The sequence below is a fragment of the Xiphophorus maculatus genome, chromosome 22 (genome assembly GCF_002775205.1).
Source record: "Xiphophorus maculatus strain JP 163 A chromosome 22, X_maculatus-5.0-male, whole genome shotgun sequence".
In the NCBI taxonomy this organism is placed as follows: domain Eukaryota; kingdom Metazoa; phylum Chordata; class Actinopteri; order Cyprinodontiformes; family Poeciliidae; genus Xiphophorus; species Xiphophorus maculatus.
In genome coordinates, this window is record NC_036464.1 from 26779592 (window position 1) to 26800412 (window position 20821).

The window sequence follows — 20821 nt, forward strand, 5'->3', positions numbered from 1 at the left end:
AATTATGAAAACATTGAAAGTTGTCACTAAAAGTCAGAATGATACCTAAACATTTTTTATCTTCAGTCTAACGGTACGTTCTGTGGTTAGACTGAGATGTAGGTTGAGTTAGACTGAACGTGAGAAGGAAACATATGGCCTAGTAAAAGGAACAAAACTGAGACACAGAGAAGCCACAGAGGGCGCGGCTCTGCCAGGCCGAGCTGGCCAGAGTCAAGCTGTCTCAGCTTCAGTCCCAACAGAACCTGCACCGACTGAAAAACTAACAAGGTTTCAAAATGCATTCCACACTCAGTTAAACTGAACATTTTAAAGTTTAAAAATGGCCTACAAAAATCACAAATGAGGTCAGGAGAATGCTGTTTTAATTAATTTCTGCTTTTGCCATTTCTAACATTATTGAATGAGTTTAACATGATTTTTTAATGAGACGAAGAAGCAGAAAGAAGAGTGTAATCCTGAAGCGGAAGAAGGATTATACTTAGTTTTACGTTTTTCAGTAAACAAAACTCCAAAAAGCATAATGTGTATTTACATTCAGACACATTAGGTCGTCATTTTATTTAGAAATAATCTTAGAGGAACTAATCTTCAGGAACTAACACAAAAATATTTAATTACATACTGTAATTTTGTTTGCTTTTGCCATTAAGTTTAAATGTGACACTTACATTTTCAAGAGTCTTTGTTTACTTTTCCTTGTTTTCTTACATTATAAGAAATAGAAGTCTGCCTCTGAACCTGCAGAAAGAGAGAAAAAACCCAGAAACCCCGACAACAAACAACATTATAAATAATGTTAACGTTTCTTTAGTTAAACATGTCCGGTGCATCACCTGATTATCAGGAATCATTAGCCAAACACATTCAGGTCTCCTGAAAATATCCCTATTAGGTGACCTGATACCCTCAGGACAACTTATGAAGGAGTGAATGCTAGTACACCAGAAAGGTACAACGAACTTTATTAATAAGTATGAGAATATATTAACAAAATAGTTGAACTTTACAGTAAAACATTTAGACATTTAATAAACCCTATATCTTGAGCCGGAAAAGGGTAGAGTGCCTTCTCCGGGTCAGGGGGGGTCTCCTGCCCCAAGTGGAGGAGTTCAAGTATCTCGGGATCTTGTTCACAAATGGGGGAAGAAGGGAGCGGGAGATCGACAGGCAGATTGGCGCAGCGTCTGCAGTCCAGCGGGCGCTGTACCGGTCCGTCATGGTGAAGAGAGAGCTGAGCCAAAAAGCGAAGCTCTCGATTTACCGGTCGATCTACGTTCCCACCCTCATCTATGGTCATGAGCTTTGGGTCATGACCGAAAGAACGAGATCGCGGATACAAGCGGCCGAAATGGGTTTTCTCTGCAGGGTGTCTGGGCTCTCCCTTAGAGATAGGGTGAGAAGCTCAGTCATCAGGGAGGGACTCAGAGTAGAGCCGCTGCTCCTTCACATGGAGAGGAGCCAGTTGAGGCTCAGGCATCTGGTCAGGATGCCTCCTGGACGCCTCCCTGGTGAGGTGTTCCGGTACGTCCCACCGGGAGGAGGCCCCGGGGAAGACCCAGGACACGCTGGTCAATCTGTGTTCAACACACATTCCTGATTACCATCTGATACAGGAGAGAAGGAAGAAGGTTGGACAGACATGTTGCATTTCTTCTGACTTTTACGACGGTGACATGAGACGTTCGTCATAATTCTGTGCCAGAGGAAGCCAGATATAAACAATGGCTGAAAATTATGATTATGAAATTCTGAAAGAAGCCCGTGTCAGTGAAGCAGTGAAGTTACAGTCACTGTTCCACTAAAGGCCATTGCTATCGGTTTTTGCTTCTTTTGTGTTCTGATCATGTTGGCTGCCATTGACCAACGACTCTAAAATTCATCAATAGACGGCGGCGGCCATTATTACTTTCATAAATAGTTTGCTGCTGTCTGACATCAACACTTTTCTGCACCTGCTGGTCACTTTGGAGTCGTAAACCATTCACACAGGAGTCTGATTGCAATCGCATTTAATTAGTAGTATGAACGGCAGCGCAAAGAAAAGAAAAGGATTTTAGCAAATGACTGGAAGTGAGCATCAATACAGTTAAATGAATAAGCAATTAATGAGAAAACCAAATCCTGTGGACTTTCCCACACTGGGCCCTGGTGATCAGTGTGTTGCGATGATGGCACACACCGCTCGGTTGGAAGTTGATCCTCTTCTGTTTCTGACTTTCTGTCCTGACATGTCAAAGAGTGGCCAAGCTTCAAAAAGTGTTTCTCCCTTCATGGCTTGCTGCCATGTTGTGGATGTCAAACAATCAGTCATGGACTCTAGGAGTAGATGATGTGTTTGCAGCACTGAAATTAACCCTTGACTGACTACCATGTCGCCAGGCAAACACAGGTTTTTACATTTGGCCTGCAAAATACTCAAAGGTCCGTAAAGAAAAACACAGCCTTTCAAATGTACATGTAAACATAAAATCTGTAATAACAACAAAGAAGAAGAATCAAAATTATTCAAGGGACAGTTAGTTTCACAGCATTGAATAAAACATCATGATGCAATCAAAACTGCTGCTGTTAAAAAATAATAATTCCACTGCAGGTTTTCAGTCTGTGCATGATAAATAGATTCTACAGCTGCAGACTCACCAAAATATCCAAGGTCAGCAAGTTTAGAGAAACTCACAATCACATCCAAAACCTGAGGGAAAATGATACTGTACATCATAATGTAACATTGTGTGTGTTCACCTATGAGATGAGCTTTATAAGAAAGTAAATAAGTAAAGGTTTAGTTCCTGAGCACTTTTCAAAACATATAACTTGAAGTCCTTTAGACCTAATAGGGGGTTAAAAATAAAATGAAAGCCGAAAGAAAAATAAGATGAAAATTTTACTGGTCAAAGAGAAAATAACTTAGAGAAGAGGTAGTCTACAGGTGAGATTTGGAACAGTCCAAAGTTACAGCATTCCTGCTCTTCAGAGACAGGCTGCTGTGAACTCAGTACAGTTTTCAGATGTACTCAGATGTTTTCAGTAGAAAACCTTGATCAGAAGACTGGAGGGGCCTGGAGAGAAAGCATGGAGCTTGTACAGGAAGTAAACAGCCGGAGCACTGAGGGGAACGCGCTTGTTTGCTGTCAGCACAAAATTGATCTTTTACTTTCTGTGTTCTCTTTCAGTACAAGAAGCCCGTTGATGTCCTCACATCACATCAAATCAATAACCACTCTATTCCAGCGATCCTCCTGTTTAGTTAGGAGGTTAACTAGTCTGGTTAACTTCTGGCTTTTTCTCTGTGTCTGAGCCAAATGAAGGAGCGTTTGACTGCATCTGCGTCCTGGATACAGACTACATGTGTATTAGCATTGAGTATTAGCATGTACGTTAGAAGTGACTACTCGAGGGTCTTAATAGCATGTTGTGTTAGTATGGAAGATGGAGTTTAGAGTAGAATAAAACAGAAAGTCCTGTATTTTCTCACTGTGGAGGAATTCATATGTACCAGCAGCAAGTTAAAGGTAAACTGAAGTATCTTCAAACTGTGGCATGTTAGCACAAAGCTAACATGCTGCCCAAGGAATATGGCTGACGCCACCATGGACTCAAAACAATGTCTTCAGGAACGTCTTGGCAGGTAGAGTGTGCTGAGTCTTCCTGTTTCATCAGTACATGAGTTTCCATTACAAATATGCACAAAACCTTTTTGATACTCTGCTAATGTGCAAAAATATACACAATTCCGCAATTGGTGTGTTTCCATTAAATAAGAAATACAATTAAAATCAATGTAAAGAAGTTTGTTCACACATTAAAAAGCATGAATTTACATGAGATATATACATATTTCAGCCATAATATCTGTAAGAAGTGTAATACGCCTTGCACTTGTGTTCCAAACACAAAATCATCTCTCTTTGGCAACTCTTGACAATGTCCCCAGACTTGATTATGGATGTTTTTATACATTTCTCAGTTTCGGTGATGTTAAAAGCCCAAACCCAAACTGAAAAGGAAAGGGGGTAAAAGAGATTAAAGTCTGTGACCTGATGACAGGGAACCAGGAGTTGATAAATGATAACATCTCAGTTTTAAAAAATGGCTTAAAAAACAGAGAATCTTCTGTATTGAAGTAGAAAAAGACTTGGGCTGTTGGGAGACCAATAGTTTTAGACGTGTCGTTGAAGACCGGTGTGATACTCCGGGTGAAAAAGGGTCAATTCAATTTTAGCACCATTTTACAACAAAATGTCATCTCAGGGCTCTTTACAGATCTTTATATGTAAGTGCCTGCAAAAGAGTGAGACAAACTGAAAATTAGTTAACTAACTCCAAACAGACCAGGATTGTTATTTTAGAAAGTGCTACAGTTGATTATCAGTGTTGTAGGAACAAATCCTCTAATTACCCTTTGGGATCAATAAGGTATTTTTTTAATTTTAAGTTTAATTGAATTGAAATATATCAAAGTTCAATGAGAGCATACTCAATTTTCTTATTGTAGATGAGTTAAAATTAGCAATAGTTTTTAATATTTGTTAATGATTTTGTTCAAATTGCACTATGTTGAAGCTATGAAAAAACCCAGATGCCATGGTTTTATTGAATGAAATCACAACGTTTGATTTAAATACAGGCACATTTTAAGGCAGCACCTAAACGCACATCTACACACCTGTGAGGGAAAATCAGAAGAAGGGTGTAAGAACCACAGAGCTGGTTCTGTTGGACCTCACTGTTGACCATGACGTGTTACTGAACCGACTGGAGAGTTGGGTTGGATCTCTGGTCCAGAACTCATCTGGTTTGATTCTTACATAAAGAGAAGAGATTTCTTTGTTTCAATAGGAAACTTCTCATTGAAGCAGACAGAAGTCACCACCATGTACCATGGGATACCCCTATTAATTTAATATCCATATGCTCCTGCTTGCTCAAGTTGTAATAAGAAATAAGGTTAATTATAACTATGCAGATGATACACAGCTCTACATTATGATGTCACCAAATGACTCTGAACTGTCCAATCATTGAACAGATGCTTAGAACAGATCAATGTGTGGACGTGCCAAAACTTACTCCAGCTGAACAGAAACAAAAGTGAAGTTATTATCTTTAGACCTAAAGATGAATGATCTAGAGCAGGGGTGGGCACTCCTGGTCCTCGAGGGCCGGTGTCCTGCAACTCTTAGATGTCTCCCTGGTCCAACACACCTGAATCCAACAGCTGAATCACCTCCTAAGTGCAGTCAAGTTCTCCAGAGTCCTGCTAACGACCTCATTATTTGACTCAGGTGTGTTGAAGTAGAGATGCATCTAAAAGTTGCAGGACACCGGCCCTCGAGGACCAGGAGTGCCCACCCCTGATCTAGAGTCATAGATCTAGAGTTATAGATGTAGAGTCAACACACAGCTTCAGTTATTACAACTAAAACCCAGTGATCAGGCACGAAAGTTGGGAGTAGTGATGGACTCTGACCTGAACGTTCAGAGCCACATAAAGACAGTTACAAAAACCAGCCTTCTATCACCTGAAGAACATTTCCAGGACTAATGTCTCAGCAAGATCTAGAGAAACTCATCCATGCATTTATCTGGAGTCACATTGATTACTGCAACCGTATCTTCACAGGTCTGGATAAAAAAATCTATCCTCCAGCTGCAGCTGATCCAGAACGCTGCTGCTGGAGTTCTGACTAAAACCAGTTCTACAGTCCTTCACTGAGAGAACAGACTTTAAATTACTGTTTTTGGTTAATAAAGAAACTCACAAAGTCATATTGCTAGTATTTGTAGAAACAAATGAGTTGCAGACAAACTGCCTTTGGTCTGACTGAGACTAAACAGAATTTTAAAATAAAAGACAAAGCATCTCCAGATTACATAACGTGAAGAGCAACTTCACATTATTATGATTTGCTTCAAATGTTGTTAAAATAACCTAGTCAAGTGTTTGTTTTGTGCAGATCCATCATGTGAAAGTGCCTCTTGGTGATGACAACGCTGCAACCCCATTAAATAAAAACTACTCCCAGTGGTCTTCTGCTGAGCGACCCGCAGCGCTTCACTGCACTGACTCCCCTGCTGCTCCCAAGGAAATTTCAGCATTCTGTTAAAGCACACCGATATTTGTACTGGAAAATGTCTGATAGCAGCTTTCGCTAAATATAAACACATCACTTTGGTCCAAAACCTTAAATCCTCAAGAGAAACATTGCTTGCATGTGGAACTAAAACCCAGCTTTCTGGAGTCCTACTTAGTTTTATTTCAACAAGGGAAAAAAAACTGAAAAACAAATCCGCATTTGCATTGCTCACAGAATTACCACATTTGCATTGTCTCTCTTTTTTGTTTTTTACAACTGGAAATTGTCAGGACCCTTTGTGACTCTCTCTCTGGTTAAGGGAGTGAAAACGGTGGAGCTTTGAGGAAACAGAAGCACAGTAAGAGGCTTATCTGATCAATTCTCCCTCCTCCTTTTGGTCCCAACTTTCAAAACTGAAATAAACCAAACAGAAAAAAACCTTCTCATCTGCAACACTTGATTTATTTTGCACAAATGAAAAAGTTTTCCTCCCTGTTCAGCTTTTAGGTTGGTTTATTGTGCAGTTGCATCAGCTGACACTTCTATTCTCTCCGTGCTTTAAGTTTAAATTATATCTCCATGTTTTCTCATTTCACTAACAAAATAATGGGCAGTTTTGTGGATTTAGTTCTGCATTAGAGACAATAAAACAAACATAATAATGCCTTGTTTGTTTTATCGTATTGAGTATAGCCAAACCCAATAATAGCTGAGCTATTCATTTCTACTAACTGCACATTTAGATGCAGGACGGAGGCTGGCAGGGGAGGCAAATGTGGAAGCTTTTAGTCGTGTCTTACTGGTGTGAAATGAAAGGCACAAAACCACCTCGTGTTTTTGTGCCTTTCATGCATGCATGTCGGAGCAGAGTGGACTGGGCCGGGCGCAGGCCTGCCCCAGACGTTCTCCTGATTTCCAAACGATGCTGGAGCGGGTGGATCAAATTGAGGTAAAGACAGTCAGAAAAGAGGAAGTTTGTGCTGGTTTGGGGCGGAGCGGCTGCCTATACAGGCTGTGGGTAGAGCAAACCGCATGAGCTGAAAATATTAGAAGGCACTTTGGTGACGATGTGGACTGGTCACTGCTTTGCTGTGGAATTCAGCTCCTTTCAAATCTCCCTTCACAGCTCAGCCTGGGATTTCTCCCACTAAATGGATTTCTTTGTAGAATTCTAGCCAGGCCAACCAATCAGCAAAGAGAAGAAGTTGTGAACGATGATGCTGATTTTCTGCACTGGTTTAAATTTTTAGTCTGCCTGTAACTTTAGCAATGGCAGCAGAGGAAGTTAACAAACCCGTTCAGCACATACTTGCCACTTTCCACATATTGAATTAACATGAAGAGCTGCCTTGTTAGACCCGCCTCCTGGCTCTGATTGGCTGTTTTTGTCCGGGAGCGGTGCAAGGTCAGGGAGGAGGAGGTCAATCTTCTCACAGATTGTCTGTTTCAAACCTTCAGGATTATGGTGACATTTCAACAAATATGGAAAATCCTTTTTTTTTTTTAAGTTACATACTGCAGCTTTAACATGTTGACAACCTGTTAATAATATGTGAGAATTTAACACATAAACACTTTGACAAGGTGTTGTGTACAACTACGTTTTTCTTACATGATGTGTTGAAAGTCACATATATTTGAGCTGGATGGCTTTCCGTAGACGAACAGCCGTAGCTGCGGGTTCGTTCGTACTCGGTGCAGACCACCTGGGGAGAGCCCACCGTTTCCTGGGAGACCAAGACAAAGTGCCAGAAGCCGTGGCAGAGACGGACGTGAGTGAAAACAGTGAATGGAAGGAGAAGCTCATGTTGCTGAGATTGAAAATGCCATTTGACGATCTTTGTATTTTGCTCACTTTCCATTTTCTGAAGATTTTAAATATTCTGTGAAAATCTCCCCCCTAAAAAAAAAAAACAAATTGTGTCTGTCTGCTGGAGCTCCACTGTTTTTTTTTACAATTCTTGAATTGAAGTTTGGGGTCACACAAAATCATTCTGTTTATTGTGTTATGTTTTTATCATAACTGCATTCTTCCTGAAACGTGCTACACAAATACACTGGACTTATTAGTAAAGGGTTTTCTGGCTATTATTACCACCTTAAATATAGTGTAGTTATTATGGCTGTGAATTTCCTTGTGCAGAGTGACTGCACTAAGGCTTTTCTTCATATTTCTGAAAACAGACTGCAGCCGGCATGAATTCCTACATTTTCACAGAGGCCATTTTCAGTGTGTTTCTCCCTGAGACTGTTTGGTAGAAATCCGATTTGTTGGACCTAAATGATGCAGATCTGCTGTTGGGGAACTTTTTTGGCACACTTTCTTTTATAGATGATTGATTTCTAAATGGAACTGTGAGTGGAGAATGGTCCGCAGGGACACGCTTGTCGCTGTAAAGTGTGACCAGACTGGAACCGGGCACAAATGAGAAAAATAGGACAGTTTTAACAAAAGACTTTTTGAGTAAAATGATGTTGAAAGCAATTAAGAGAAACTCCTAAGTGCGAAGGTCTTTTCCTTTTATGCCCTTAGCTTCTATTTATGTCTTTTTTAAAAACTATTTTGGATTTATAAAATACATTTTTCAGACTTTCAGATGGATACACAGCAGAAAAAATGCCTGAAACATTATGTCAGAGGAACGATATTTTCCAGTTTTAGATGATGAACAATTGTAATCATTTTATACATTTTACTTATACCCCAGTCATGGACTGATCTACAAAACCTTCTTCAACTAAAAACACTTACATGCATAAATGATTTTCAGGAGAAAAAAAGTGTTATTATTGTTCTCTTGGCAGCTGTTAGAACTGTTGTATTCTGGTTTGTCAAGGGTTTACTTTTCAATTTGCACAGCGGTTGTCTTTTAAAGGACTTTTGATCTCAATGAAATTAAAATAAAATAAAACTGAACAGAATAAAACAATGAAGCAAGGTGGTGGGAATCATTGTTAACATACCAGGATAATAATTTCCACCCATCTGTTCTGCTCCTATAGCAACCAGACTTCTGATTAAATGAATACTGAGAGAGCGCCTCCAGCTGGACTCTTCCACAGCTTCACTGGGCTCATGATTTGACTAGACTGAAATGCAATCGAACCATCATATTTGTGCCAGGGCAAAAATTAAGTGAAAAGAAAAACATCTATATGAAGACAACTTTTTAAATCTCTTTGAACACACAAAACAGCAAATACAAATACAGTAATGGGAAGTAATCCCATTACTGTATTCAAAGCTCTGAAATTTGGCCATAAACACATGACAAGCTGATACAGATCAATGTATTGAAACTTATAGAACTGATAAACATAGAATGTCATGCCTTGTCTTCATCCTCCTGCCACTTCCTGTTGTCTTCTTTGTCATTTCTGCCAGTAGTAACATCCGGTTTCAAATGATTTGGCTGATGTGAAAAAAGTGTTTCCATTGCAGTTTTGCAAAATACACAAATTTTGATATGACCAAGAAAAGCACATCATTTTTGCCCAAAAAATTTCTTATTGAAAAACTTGAGTGCTTTTAGTTTGGCATGTTTTCTTAACGCAAGTTTATTTTCGGAATTCCAATTTGCACTATTTCATGGCTGCTAGTGCAAAAAAAAAGGCTATACATTTTTAGTGAAATGTTTGTACCTGGTATTTGCCCAAATGCTAAAAAATATCAGCAGCAGTCATTCTATATTCTAAGTGATCAGTATTCTCATTGTTTTTTTCTGTTTGAGAACAGAATTTTCCTCCTCCATTTCTAACTAAAAACAAAGCAAAAAAAAAAAAAAAAACATCTCAGGGCTCACTGCTGTTCCCTTCCAGTGCCTGTCAGTAAAAGCCAGCAGCAGATAAGCATGTACCACTTCAGCAGAAACGATCCCACATCCTGCATGTAAACTACCTCTCTCTCTCTCTCTCTCTGTATTCCCAGGCTGAGGCCTGCGCAGACCGAGATGGCGACCGGACCCCGTGGGACTCCGCAGATGGGACAGCTTGTGCCATACCGAGAGCCGTCACATCCAGACGGTAAAATGTCACAAAAATGTCAGGGGAGCTCGAGTTGGCTTCGGAGCTGATAGTCCTCAGTGATACACCATTGAACAACAGCAAAGAAAAGGCCAAACTGCCCTACGCTCAAGTGCTGTCACAGACAGAAAACTGGCTCTGCTGCCATTAGTCAGATACTGGTTCAATACTTGATTTTCATCTAAAGACTATTAAAAGCAGAGCCATGTATTTATTGGATGTTTTCGTGGGCGAAACAAAACGAGATGCTCCTAATTTTAACTACTTTTTTTTTTTTTTTAACCAAGAAGGAAGCTTGATCTTTGTAATCAGTCCACGGCTTTAAAGTGGTGCTAAATAATCTATGACCTTTATAGGGCCAGGAGGAATAGCAACCAATTTGGCTGAACTTATCTGCTCTTCCAAGTGTCTGGCTCATAACCAACCTCCACCTCTTCTTCTCCTGAGCGGCAGCACGCTGCGGCTGACTCAAACCACAAAGAAATGAGGATGAGCGCATTAACTTGGTGGGACTAAAAATCTAGCACATCGCCTGTTGTAATGAGGCGAAACAACAAGATCTGAAACAGTAGAATAATAAGTCTGATGTTGTTTAGCAGCAAACTAGACTGACAGAGTGTGCTGAAATCACACAACACCCCAAGCAGCACTGCCTGAGGAGAACTGGGTCATAACTGTGTGGTACTTTCTAAACTGAAATGAACAAAACCCACAAAACGTGTCCTGTTCTTATGTCCTTCCATCAATTGGAAATAAAGATGTTAAGGCTATCATTTATAATATTGTTTTTTTTTTTTTTTTTTTACCTTCAAATGTTTGGGCATGACACCAAGACATGAGGACTAAAAATGAGCCAAACAAGTACAGAAAACCCACAATCTCACTAAAATAGCAGAGTAAGTTGCAATGTTTACTTCACAAATGATTTAGACATAAAAAACGGTTAGATTAGCAAGACATACAGTAAATAGATTTTCATGGTTCAGCTTCAGGTCAAAGCTTATGGAGAAAACATTGCAGTACCATAGAGTTTATATTGTTAACATAGCATTAGATCCCATGACTGTTATTTGAACAGATGGAGCTGTCCTGTCGTCCTTTAAGGCTTGTAGTTCTGTAACTGCTGATAAAAGCCGGGGTTTGGTCGAACTGAAGGTCTAGCCAGCTTCACCTGGTTGTACGCATCATCAAATGAAAGCCCCTCCCTTAACATCAGGTAGCCAATCACAATGGAGGAGGAGCGTGACACACCTGCATTACAGTGGACCATCACCACTCCGCCCTACAGGAAAAACACAAAAACAAGGGCAAAACATATATAATGCTCAATCAGTTAGCATAAATCAACTCTCATTAGACTTTAATGTTTTAGCATAATTATTTTTAATTAAGACATTTACTGACATATTTGATCACAAAATGAAGTGAGCTGGTCTTACTAAAATAATATCAGTGTATTATAAGCCTGGCAGCCGCCATGATTTGCTAGACCCCCAGCGTGTGGCTCTGTCTGCCCTGTAAAGTTTATGTCTGTGTTCCCGGTTGGCCGGCGTTAGTGGTTAACAAACCAGCCCTAACCTCATCATGCAGGTTCAGCCCAGTGAGGAGATTTTGCGCTCGCCTCGTAGTTGTGCATCACGCTGGTTTTATATTATTTTTTTATTATTATTTTTACGGTTACATGAAGCACTAAACCATATCAAATGTGGGAGAAATGTCCACTCAGTCAGACAGAGTTAATACGCGTGGCCGAGTGGAGATCTGAAAAACTCGTCCCTTAAAGTTGAGCAACCAAAACAGTTTCTGTGACGCTTATTACAATCTCAACAGACACAAAATGGAAGAGCTACTAAAGCCACATTAGCAGCATTAAATTAAATCTCCCGTTTGTTGCGCATCTCTGTGCAGTGCAGCAAATTTAACGGCCGGTCAATTTTAGGGCCGGTCAAATGCTGTATGAGGCCTTGAGCAGAATATGACTTATGGGCCCCTCTTGCTGCTAAAAACATGAGCACCGCTAAGAACTTCTGTGTTAGATTTAATCTGGGAGAAGGGAGTAGTTTAACTGGCTAACCTGAAAAGCAATAAGTCATAATGTCATTTTACTAATTTGTATTTGTGAACATACAGATCTCAAACTCAAAGATTAAACTCATAGCATCAGATTGTTGCTATGGTAACAAAACAATCTAACTATGAAGATTGTTCTCTGAACTTTAACAAAGTAAACTTGCCAGCTCCTTAAAATCTTACATTTCAATGTTAAACAATTTTTTAAAAAATTAATTTATGTATGCTGAAACCATTAAATCAAATTCAGCAGCATTGATAATGTCAATAAACAATTGTTATATTTATACATCTGTGGTCTGTGTTCAAATATTAGCATTTATGGGGCCCCTGAAGCCCTGGGGGCCTGATGGAGCTGCTGACGTAATTAGGATTAAACAGAAGTGCAAATAATTTATATTTTCATTTTAATTGTATTTTTTGATTTGTTGTTTTTAAGGCTAGTTGTGGGTTTAAATACTGTATCATTTCACTGGCAATGTTTTCCCACAACATGTAGTTACCCAGTAATATTTTTACATTTCCTGTTTATTTTATATCTTTTAATACAAAAACACGGTGGACCCCCTCGGCGCCCAGACCACCGGGCTGAGCAAGTTTTCTGGGGGAAACCCTGAATATGGATTCTAAAAATAAATCATAAAAAACTAATAGATCAGAGGAGGAACCAATGATTCTCAAATATAGCAGTAAAGTACATGTGATAAACGTTGGTCATTCCCTCACTCTGCAACAAGATAAATATGTTTCCACATTATTTTGAGATGCATGTCCAATGGGTGCCTGTGAAGCTGGAAACAGCCACAAACTCATCAGACTCTTATCAGAAACTCACAACAGTGTCTCAGACATTCACACACTGTTGACATGGATTCTGTATTTTTAAAGAGATTTTGCACCCAAAGCTTTAAAGTTGCCTTACTGCTACACAGACGTTTCATCCAACTGAGTTTGCTGGAAAAGAGAAATTCTTTTGCAGAGTAAATAATGTTCAGTCACATTGGGTCCCTAATAAAGCCTGTTTTTAGGTACTTTTCCAGGAAAAAAAACACAAAACACAAAACACTTTTCTGGCTCCATTTTTACCCCCTTGCGTTCACACTGTACTTACCAGTGGGGGAAACTAATTAACAGGAAAGATATTTTTCTATCCCAGTCTGACTACTATTAGCTTTTCTCTGGTTTGAGATTTTAATGGTTTTTCTGGGAACTTACTTAAATAAAACATCTGAGTATTACAGGTATGGGACCAATTACTGACAGAAACTTTATAGAAGCCCTATTCTAAAATTCAAATGACCCCATTATTTTTTATACAAAGATCACCAGGTGGAGGCCATTGAGGCAAAAGCGTTGAATATTGCTAGTCCAAAGAACGGCAACATGCACACTCATTCATAAGAATAATTTAGAGTCACTCAGGTCAGATTTACTGTCATTTCAGCAATGTACATAATATACAGTGGAAACTCACAGCAAACACAAATGACTATTTTCATAAACGTTGAACTGGTTCTCCCAAAGAGGAGAAAGTCTTAAAGAAAGTTTTGGTAATGCTGCTGCTATGTAGCAGTGTTTACCAATAGAGATGTGAATTTTTCGATGTCAATTTATTCAATTCAGTTCCAATTTTTAGGGTCACAATTCGATTCTGAAAGAATTTTTGATTCAGGAACAATTTTCGATACAGAAGCTAATTTTTCTATTCAAATAGTCCAGAGATTCTGTTTGAATTATGTGACTGAGAAGAGGGAAAAGGCAGCGTAACCTAATAGAACATTTTTTTAAAACGATTCTATAAGGTTCCTTACATATCAAATTTCATCAGTTTATATTGTATAAAAATTCTGTTATAAAATTCTGACTTAAATCAACTGCATTAGGTGATGTAAGTCACCTAATACAAGCTAAGGTTAGCTTAGTTGCCTTAGTTTCCTTAAATAAATAAATAAATATCAAAGAATTATCCAAAATACATACAGTGGCTGAGTGGACTAATATGATATGCAGTATGCTGGAAACCAGTAGCGGCAAAGACGTACAACCTAAACATATTTTAAAACCAATTTTTCAGCATATTAAACCAATGCTCAGAATTCCCAGCACTAGATGTTCTCTATAGAATCAATATTTTAGTACAACTTGAACACAACAACAGTGTTTTCTAACGCCCCATCAGATCATTTCAGAAGCAGAAACGAACCCCAGATTGTTGTCGTGGTTTGCGGCTGTTGGTTGTGTGTCAGATATATGGGGTAACAGAAACGGAACTGGAACATTGACCAACATAGTTGATGTGTATTGATGACTTTGATGATGGCACTTGACAATTTAAATTGCTGACTGTATGATGTTTTTATGACTTTTTATTTTTAAAATGTAAAGCATTTTGAACTGCCTTGTTGCTGAAATGTGCTATACAAATAAACTTAATTTATTGATTTCGGAAAAACGACAACATTTATTACAACTTTTTTTCTTTTGGTCAAGATGTTAAATTGGAATAAAAATAAGAAAAATTCTTTATTATTCCCATAATAATCCAGTTTCCTGTGAAGCGTTTCAGCCTTAATATATATATTAATATATAAGATATGTAATAAAGCTTTAACAATCAGTTGTTTAAAGAGAATCTTTACCTTCAAATTCTCATGTTATCTTTAGCATTTTAGGTTTAGAAAAGTTGCTTTTGGTGAAATTGTCTGTCCCTGACATTCTTTTGCATTGCTAATAAGAAGATAATTAGACAGTGTGAAACAGAAATTCAGCATGAGAGACAAACATATTTACCCGTCATGATTTATTAAAAAAAGAGACAGAAACAAAAAACGTCCGTATACTGAGGCTGTGACAGAAAACCAAAGCCTGCTGCCTCACCTAGCCAGATACAATAAATGTTAAGTGAGTAAATAAATTTTGTGTCATTTAAAAACAATTATCTCGTTCTAATAAATGCTTGTCGTGTTTCCCGTGGCGACACATTTGGAGGAATCACAGCTGGAAGCGTCATTTGGCTTCTCTTTGTTCCTCTGGAAACCTGTTATTTCTGGTTTTCCTAAAAAAAGAAAGATTTCTGAAAGGAGAGAGGATATGAAGCAAGTAGAGACGGAATAAAGCCGTGTGTCAAAGTCAACAATTGCAAAACGATTAATATTAATGTTGATGTAATTATTTTTCTGCCTAGAGCATCTGAAAAGGGAAAAGATTTTAGAAAATCGTGGCACGTCGTTAGACAACGTGCACCTAGTCCTCACCTCTGAAACTCGCCACATCAACACGTTTGTCTCTTTTGTTCGGCCAATAAAGTTGGGCTTTTTTCCAGACGGAAATGGAGCAGAACTGAAACTCTAAGCACACTTTTGATTTCCATGTCAATCAATACCCATTGAGGGACGGGAGATTTAAACTGCCTCTCTGGGATTGATGTGCCATCACTGCTGCCTGTGTTTTTCCTTTAAAAAAAATAAACCGATCAATCTGCTCCTCTGGCTAAAATATGATTTAATCTAATGAAGCGTCACAGGGAGAGAAAAAAAACAACCCAGCATTGTTTTAGTCTTCTACCCATCAAGAAGTCTCATCTGGTTTCTCCTGATGTCTGTAAAGGCGTCTGGAGTCAATCCGGCTACATGTCAGGCCTTGTTTTGCTTCTTTAGAAATAAATAAAAGTTTCTGCAGATGGAAAATTGCCTCAACAACATAATCCATCACAGCAAACACACAGACTTAATTTGGTTTTGTCAGAGTTTCTTGTTTTCCTGTTATTTCATTGTGCTCCAGTTGAGTGTTTTCATATCAGAGCTCACATCACATTATGTTCTGCTTACGGTCAATCTCCTGACACACACGCACCCCCCCCCACACACACACACACACAGTCAAACCGCAAGTCTGTTCCAGGAAACACAAACATTAATATGATGTAACTAAAAGGCCAAATGGTGCAGAAAAAGTCGGAGTCTTTTAATAACTAATCGGACCGCTGTGCTGCTCTCCTTTGTGCTGAGTTGCAGATAATGTGAATGTGTGAATGCAGAACAGCTGTGTGTGTTAAATTGGCCGACAGATATGAAAGAAGGCGTTTTCAGGTTGCGACGATCTCCTGAGAGAAAGTGGATGCAGATCTGTTTGAATCGATTTCATACAGTTGCTTTTCTTTTTGAAACACAGATGAGTGTGTTTGTGAGTATTTCTGTTCTGAGCTACATTAGGATTCTCCAAGCTGCTGATACACTTTTCACCATAAGAAGAAATACATGTATGTCCACTGGCAAGTGTTGAATTAACAGATAATATTTGTGGTATACAGTGAACCCTCGTTATAACACGGTTCACCTTTCACGGCCTCGCTGCTTCATGGAGTTTATTGTGCAGTTTTTTTTTCACAGTGCATTGTGTTCTGCGTCCTGATTGGCTAAACAGTCTCCGCGCTTCTTCTCTCTTTGTGTGCCAATAACGTTACGGTATTTAAATATACATAATACAGCTTGGCAAATTTTGGCAAATATTTTTGCCCAGAAGAAAAAAAGAGCAACAACAACTACCTATGTTCTTCTCTCAAAAAACACACCTGCTCCACAGGCTTCAGGAGAAAAAGCCACTAGAGAGCGGAGTCAGGCCGCAGCGTCACAGTCAGAGGAACAGTGAAATACGCGAGTCACAATTTGTCCTACTGTACTTCGTATTGATGATTAAAGTGATTATTTTACTGTAGATATTTGTAAGAAAGTGTTCTATTTGTTAAAAAAAATGCTTAGGCCTGAAAACAGGTTTTGTTTTTTGGTTTCAATGTAGAGTATTTAATTATGCTGTGTAATAATTGTAAAAAATAAAGGCAACTACTTCACGGATTTCGCACATTATGGGTTCTTATCGGAACACAACCCCCACGAAAAATGAGGGTTCACTGTATACAATATCTGTGTTTCCATTACAAATGTGCTCAAAACTTTGTTGGTATTCAAATGTCAAATGTCTAATGTAAAAAAGATACAATCTGGCAATTGCTGTGTTTAAATTAAGTAAAAAAAAAAACGTAATTAAAATCACATGTGAACAAGTTGGATAAGTCATTAGAAGTCACACCAAGCCATCATCCCCCCACCACTTCCTGTCTTCTTCTCCTTCATGGTTTGGCCCAGCTGTAACATTCGGTTGTTGATCATCTGATAAGAAAAAAGTGTGTGGCATGCTGAACGCAGACTCACAGCAGACATCTGTTGGACACGTCTGCACAAAGGTACATGACATCAAAGGGTTTTTCTACATGTAGTCGGTGTTGCACAGTAAGCTGCTCAGCAGAAAACAGTCTTCACATCAAACTGTTCTATATGCAACACCGAGCTGATAAGGCTGGTAGTTGGCACAACCAGTCACAAGTACATGCAGCGTCACAGCCGGTGTGCGGTGGCTGCCCTGGTGGAGAAGAAATGTAGCCCATCAAACTTGCTAACATCCATTCAGATTGTGGGAAATGAAGTAATTTGTCACAATAAATGTAGGCAATTGCTAGTCTGGTGAGCGCCATCTTGTGCAATTCCGCTTGATTAAAATCTCGACTCACAGCTCGGCCTGGCCTTTGTCCTGTTTACTTGGATTGTTCTGGTAGAATTTCTACCGGCTCAATCAGCGAAAACTGTTTTAGAATTGTAGTCTGTCTGTTGTTTTAGCAATGGCAGGAAGTGAACAAAGTTGCTCAGTCTGAGTTGGCCATGCTTCCAAATACTGAATTAACATTAACAGCCACATCGTTTGGTTCGGCTCTTGTCTCTTGTCTCTTGGCAGTGGAGGATTGCTGTTTACAGTGCTGGCAACTTGTGGTGAGGGCCGAACTGGCGCATTACATATGTCATGGGAATAAAGGTAGCAATTGGAAACTTCACCAGAGTCCATGCCTACAGTAAGCAATCGTTTCTCAACAGCCAAGTGTCCAGACTCTCTGTATGAAGCAAAGTGTAATAAAGGGGGTTTTACCAAGTTCGGCAATCGCTACTCTCGACTATGAAGTCTCAACCGTCTGCCAACAGTGCGTGCAGAATCTGAATGGCTTAAAGAACACACCAAGTATGTGGAAGCCTCAAGTATTACTCAACGTCTGCCACCTTAGTGTGGCAGTAGAGAAAGATGTTGCGTATTTTTAAAGTGTACCTGCTTTTTGGCCTGGTCTATAAAGGAGCTGCATTCCTCCAGATGAGACGAGAGGTCAGTCTCTGGAAGGTCCAGGATCTGAAGCGTCTTATAGACCACCTGATCTGGAAACAGGTTGGTGACTCCATAGGCCACGTTTAGCACATGGGACACCTGGAAATTGATTAGGAAGAGACACAGGAAAGGTGGGTAAAGAGACATAAAAATTCTTGAATAACTGATCACTCAGCATTGACTTGCTTTGAAGGCTCTTTTCTCTCCAGTCAGAGACAAAGAGGGATGCTCAGTTTGTCGTATTGATGACATGAGATGAGCTGAATGTGACAGAGAGAGGACTGGAAAGAAAGAGGAGAGTAGACAGGGGAGAAAGATGAAAAGGAAAGAGTCATGGGTTGGCAGGAAAGGAGACAGATGGCTCCAATTCATTTTGCAGTATCTGTCTACTCTCACTTAAATTTAGCTCACCTCAGAGGGCAGCGTCCTCTCCTGTGTTGCATCTTGGCATCACACTAATGTGATCTTAGACTTCTAGTATCATCTAACATCCTTTTCTGCATGTTAGGAGATATGTTGAGCACCGCATAACGCTTGCATTACTGACAGCAGATCCCATTAAAGGCCGGACTAACAGTGAACTCTTCCTGCTAAAAAGTAATGCAACCGAGGAACTAACTGCTTTGTGATCATTAAACCCAAACACGGTTGGTATTGTGACCACAAGTCACACTGTAACACCAGATAAACATACAGTCAGTTATTCTGCGGCTGAAAATTGCCCAATAATACGCTGGGCTTGTTTAAGTTTTACATTCATTTTATTGGGATTTTATATGATTAGACGACACAAAGTAGTGCACAGATGTGAGGTGCAATACAAAAGCTGTAGTTTTCAGGGGGATTGGCAAAAACAAACAAGCTGATAGCCACCAGCTTTGCATGTCTACAGATTGTAATATTTGCTCATTTTTTGCAAAACAGATAAACTAAGTAGGACTGGATGAGAACATCGACAATGTTTTTAGTCTTGTCACAGATTCTCATTTGGATTTAAGTCAAAGGGGTTACTCACACTTAAAGATTCGTAGTATAAGCACAACAAGAAAGAGCTTTTGTATTTCATAATTTCATAATCATAATTTCATGGTGTGAAATTATGGAACAACTTAAATGAAGCGTTAAAACAAAGTCCGTTAAAACAAAGTCCAAATGTAATTCAATTTAAAAGGAAATATAAGGAGGTCATTTTCACAAGATACAGAAATATGGGTGAGGGTTAGCACTAATGTGTAAACTGAGGCTATATGTGTGTGTGTGTGTGTGGGTGTGGATGGATGGATGGATGGATGGATGGATGGATGGATGGATGGATGGATGGATGGATGGATGGATGGATGGATGGATGGATGGATGGATGGATGGATGGATGGATGGATGGATGGATTGAGACATATTAGTGTTTGCTGAGTCTACAGCAAAAAAAAACTGATAAAATGGAAAATGAATTAACCTACAGTCAAGATTTTCCTTTTTTTTATTTAATAAAAAAATGTAAACATGGGCCCTTTGACAGACTGGCGACCTGTCCAGGGTGACCCCGCCTCTCGCCCGAAACGTTCGCTGGAGATGGACACCAGCACCTCTCCCAAACCCACTGGGGACAAGGGTGTAAGAAAATGGATGGATGGATTAAAACATGGGATGAGTTTATGGGGTAGGAGTTTATAATCTTTTTACTTCTTCCTACTGTTTTTCGAGCATATTAAGATTATTGTGGTACAAAAATATGTGTCTTTCGCATTCCTTGTTTGTGTCTGTTATTTTATACTTCTATCATGTTCGAAATAAATAAATAAGTCTGGACTTTGTCTGGACCATTCTACCACATGAATATGCTTTGATCTAAATCAGGGGTGTCCAAAGTGTGGCCTCAGGCCTGTTTGCTTGACTGCACAACGGACAGGAACAAAGATTTATCAGGATAGTACACTCAGCCAAACAAAACAAAAGTTGTTTTTTTTTATTTTGTTTTTCAAAAGACCAGTATCCTGTTTTTGTTAAAAATAATCACAAAAAATACAGAAAACGATTACAGAGAAATTGAGTTTTAGAACATTATGTACAATTTTGAAAAGATTCAGGTTTTTTGATAAAAACTTTTTGCACTAGTATGAGTTGGTTTTTCAACAATATCAAAACAGATAAAATGTATTTTGCAGAGCTTCAATGGAAACACTTTTTTTGCATGACAGGAGGAATGTGATCAACATCCTGAGTGTTACTACTGGCAAAAACCAAGAAGAAGTAGGAGGACGATGGTTTGTTTGGCTCCACCAGAGCTCTCACACCATCACACATTTCATAAAGTTCAACATTTCACATGTTGAATCCAAAGCTCTTCTGTAAAATGATTGACTACAATTTCCCCAAAACGCTGCATATGTAGTATGTATGTACCAAATATGTATTTTACAGTCTTAAATTCATTGATGAAACAAACAATG

At 39.1% G+C, this 20821-nt stretch overlaps 1 protein-coding gene across 3 annotated transcripts in view; it reads right to left on the reverse strand.

The window, feature by feature from the left end:
• Positions 1 to 1504: 1504 nt before the first annotated feature.
• LOC102227626 (dual specificity protein phosphatase 19-like) overlaps positions 1505 to 20821 on the reverse strand; it is a 30725-nt gene continuing 11408 nt past the window's right edge. For 2 of the 3 annotated variants that reach the window (XM_023327185.1, XM_023327186.1), the window contains exons 4-7: positions 18321 to 18473; positions 11355 to 11385; positions 7693 to 7807; positions 1505 to 4806 (exon numbers count right to left, since the gene is read on the reverse strand). In XM_023327185.1, the coding sequence (XP_023182953.1) occupies positions 4683 to 4806; positions 7693 to 7807; positions 11355 to 11385; positions 18321 to 18473 (423 nt within the window). In that variant the 3' untranslated portion in view covers positions 1505 to 4682. Of the gene's footprint in view, positions 4807 to 7692; positions 7808 to 10368; positions 11386 to 18320; positions 18474 to 20821 lie in introns of those variants that run through there. The other variant, XM_005809524.3, reaches the window with a different exon arrangement.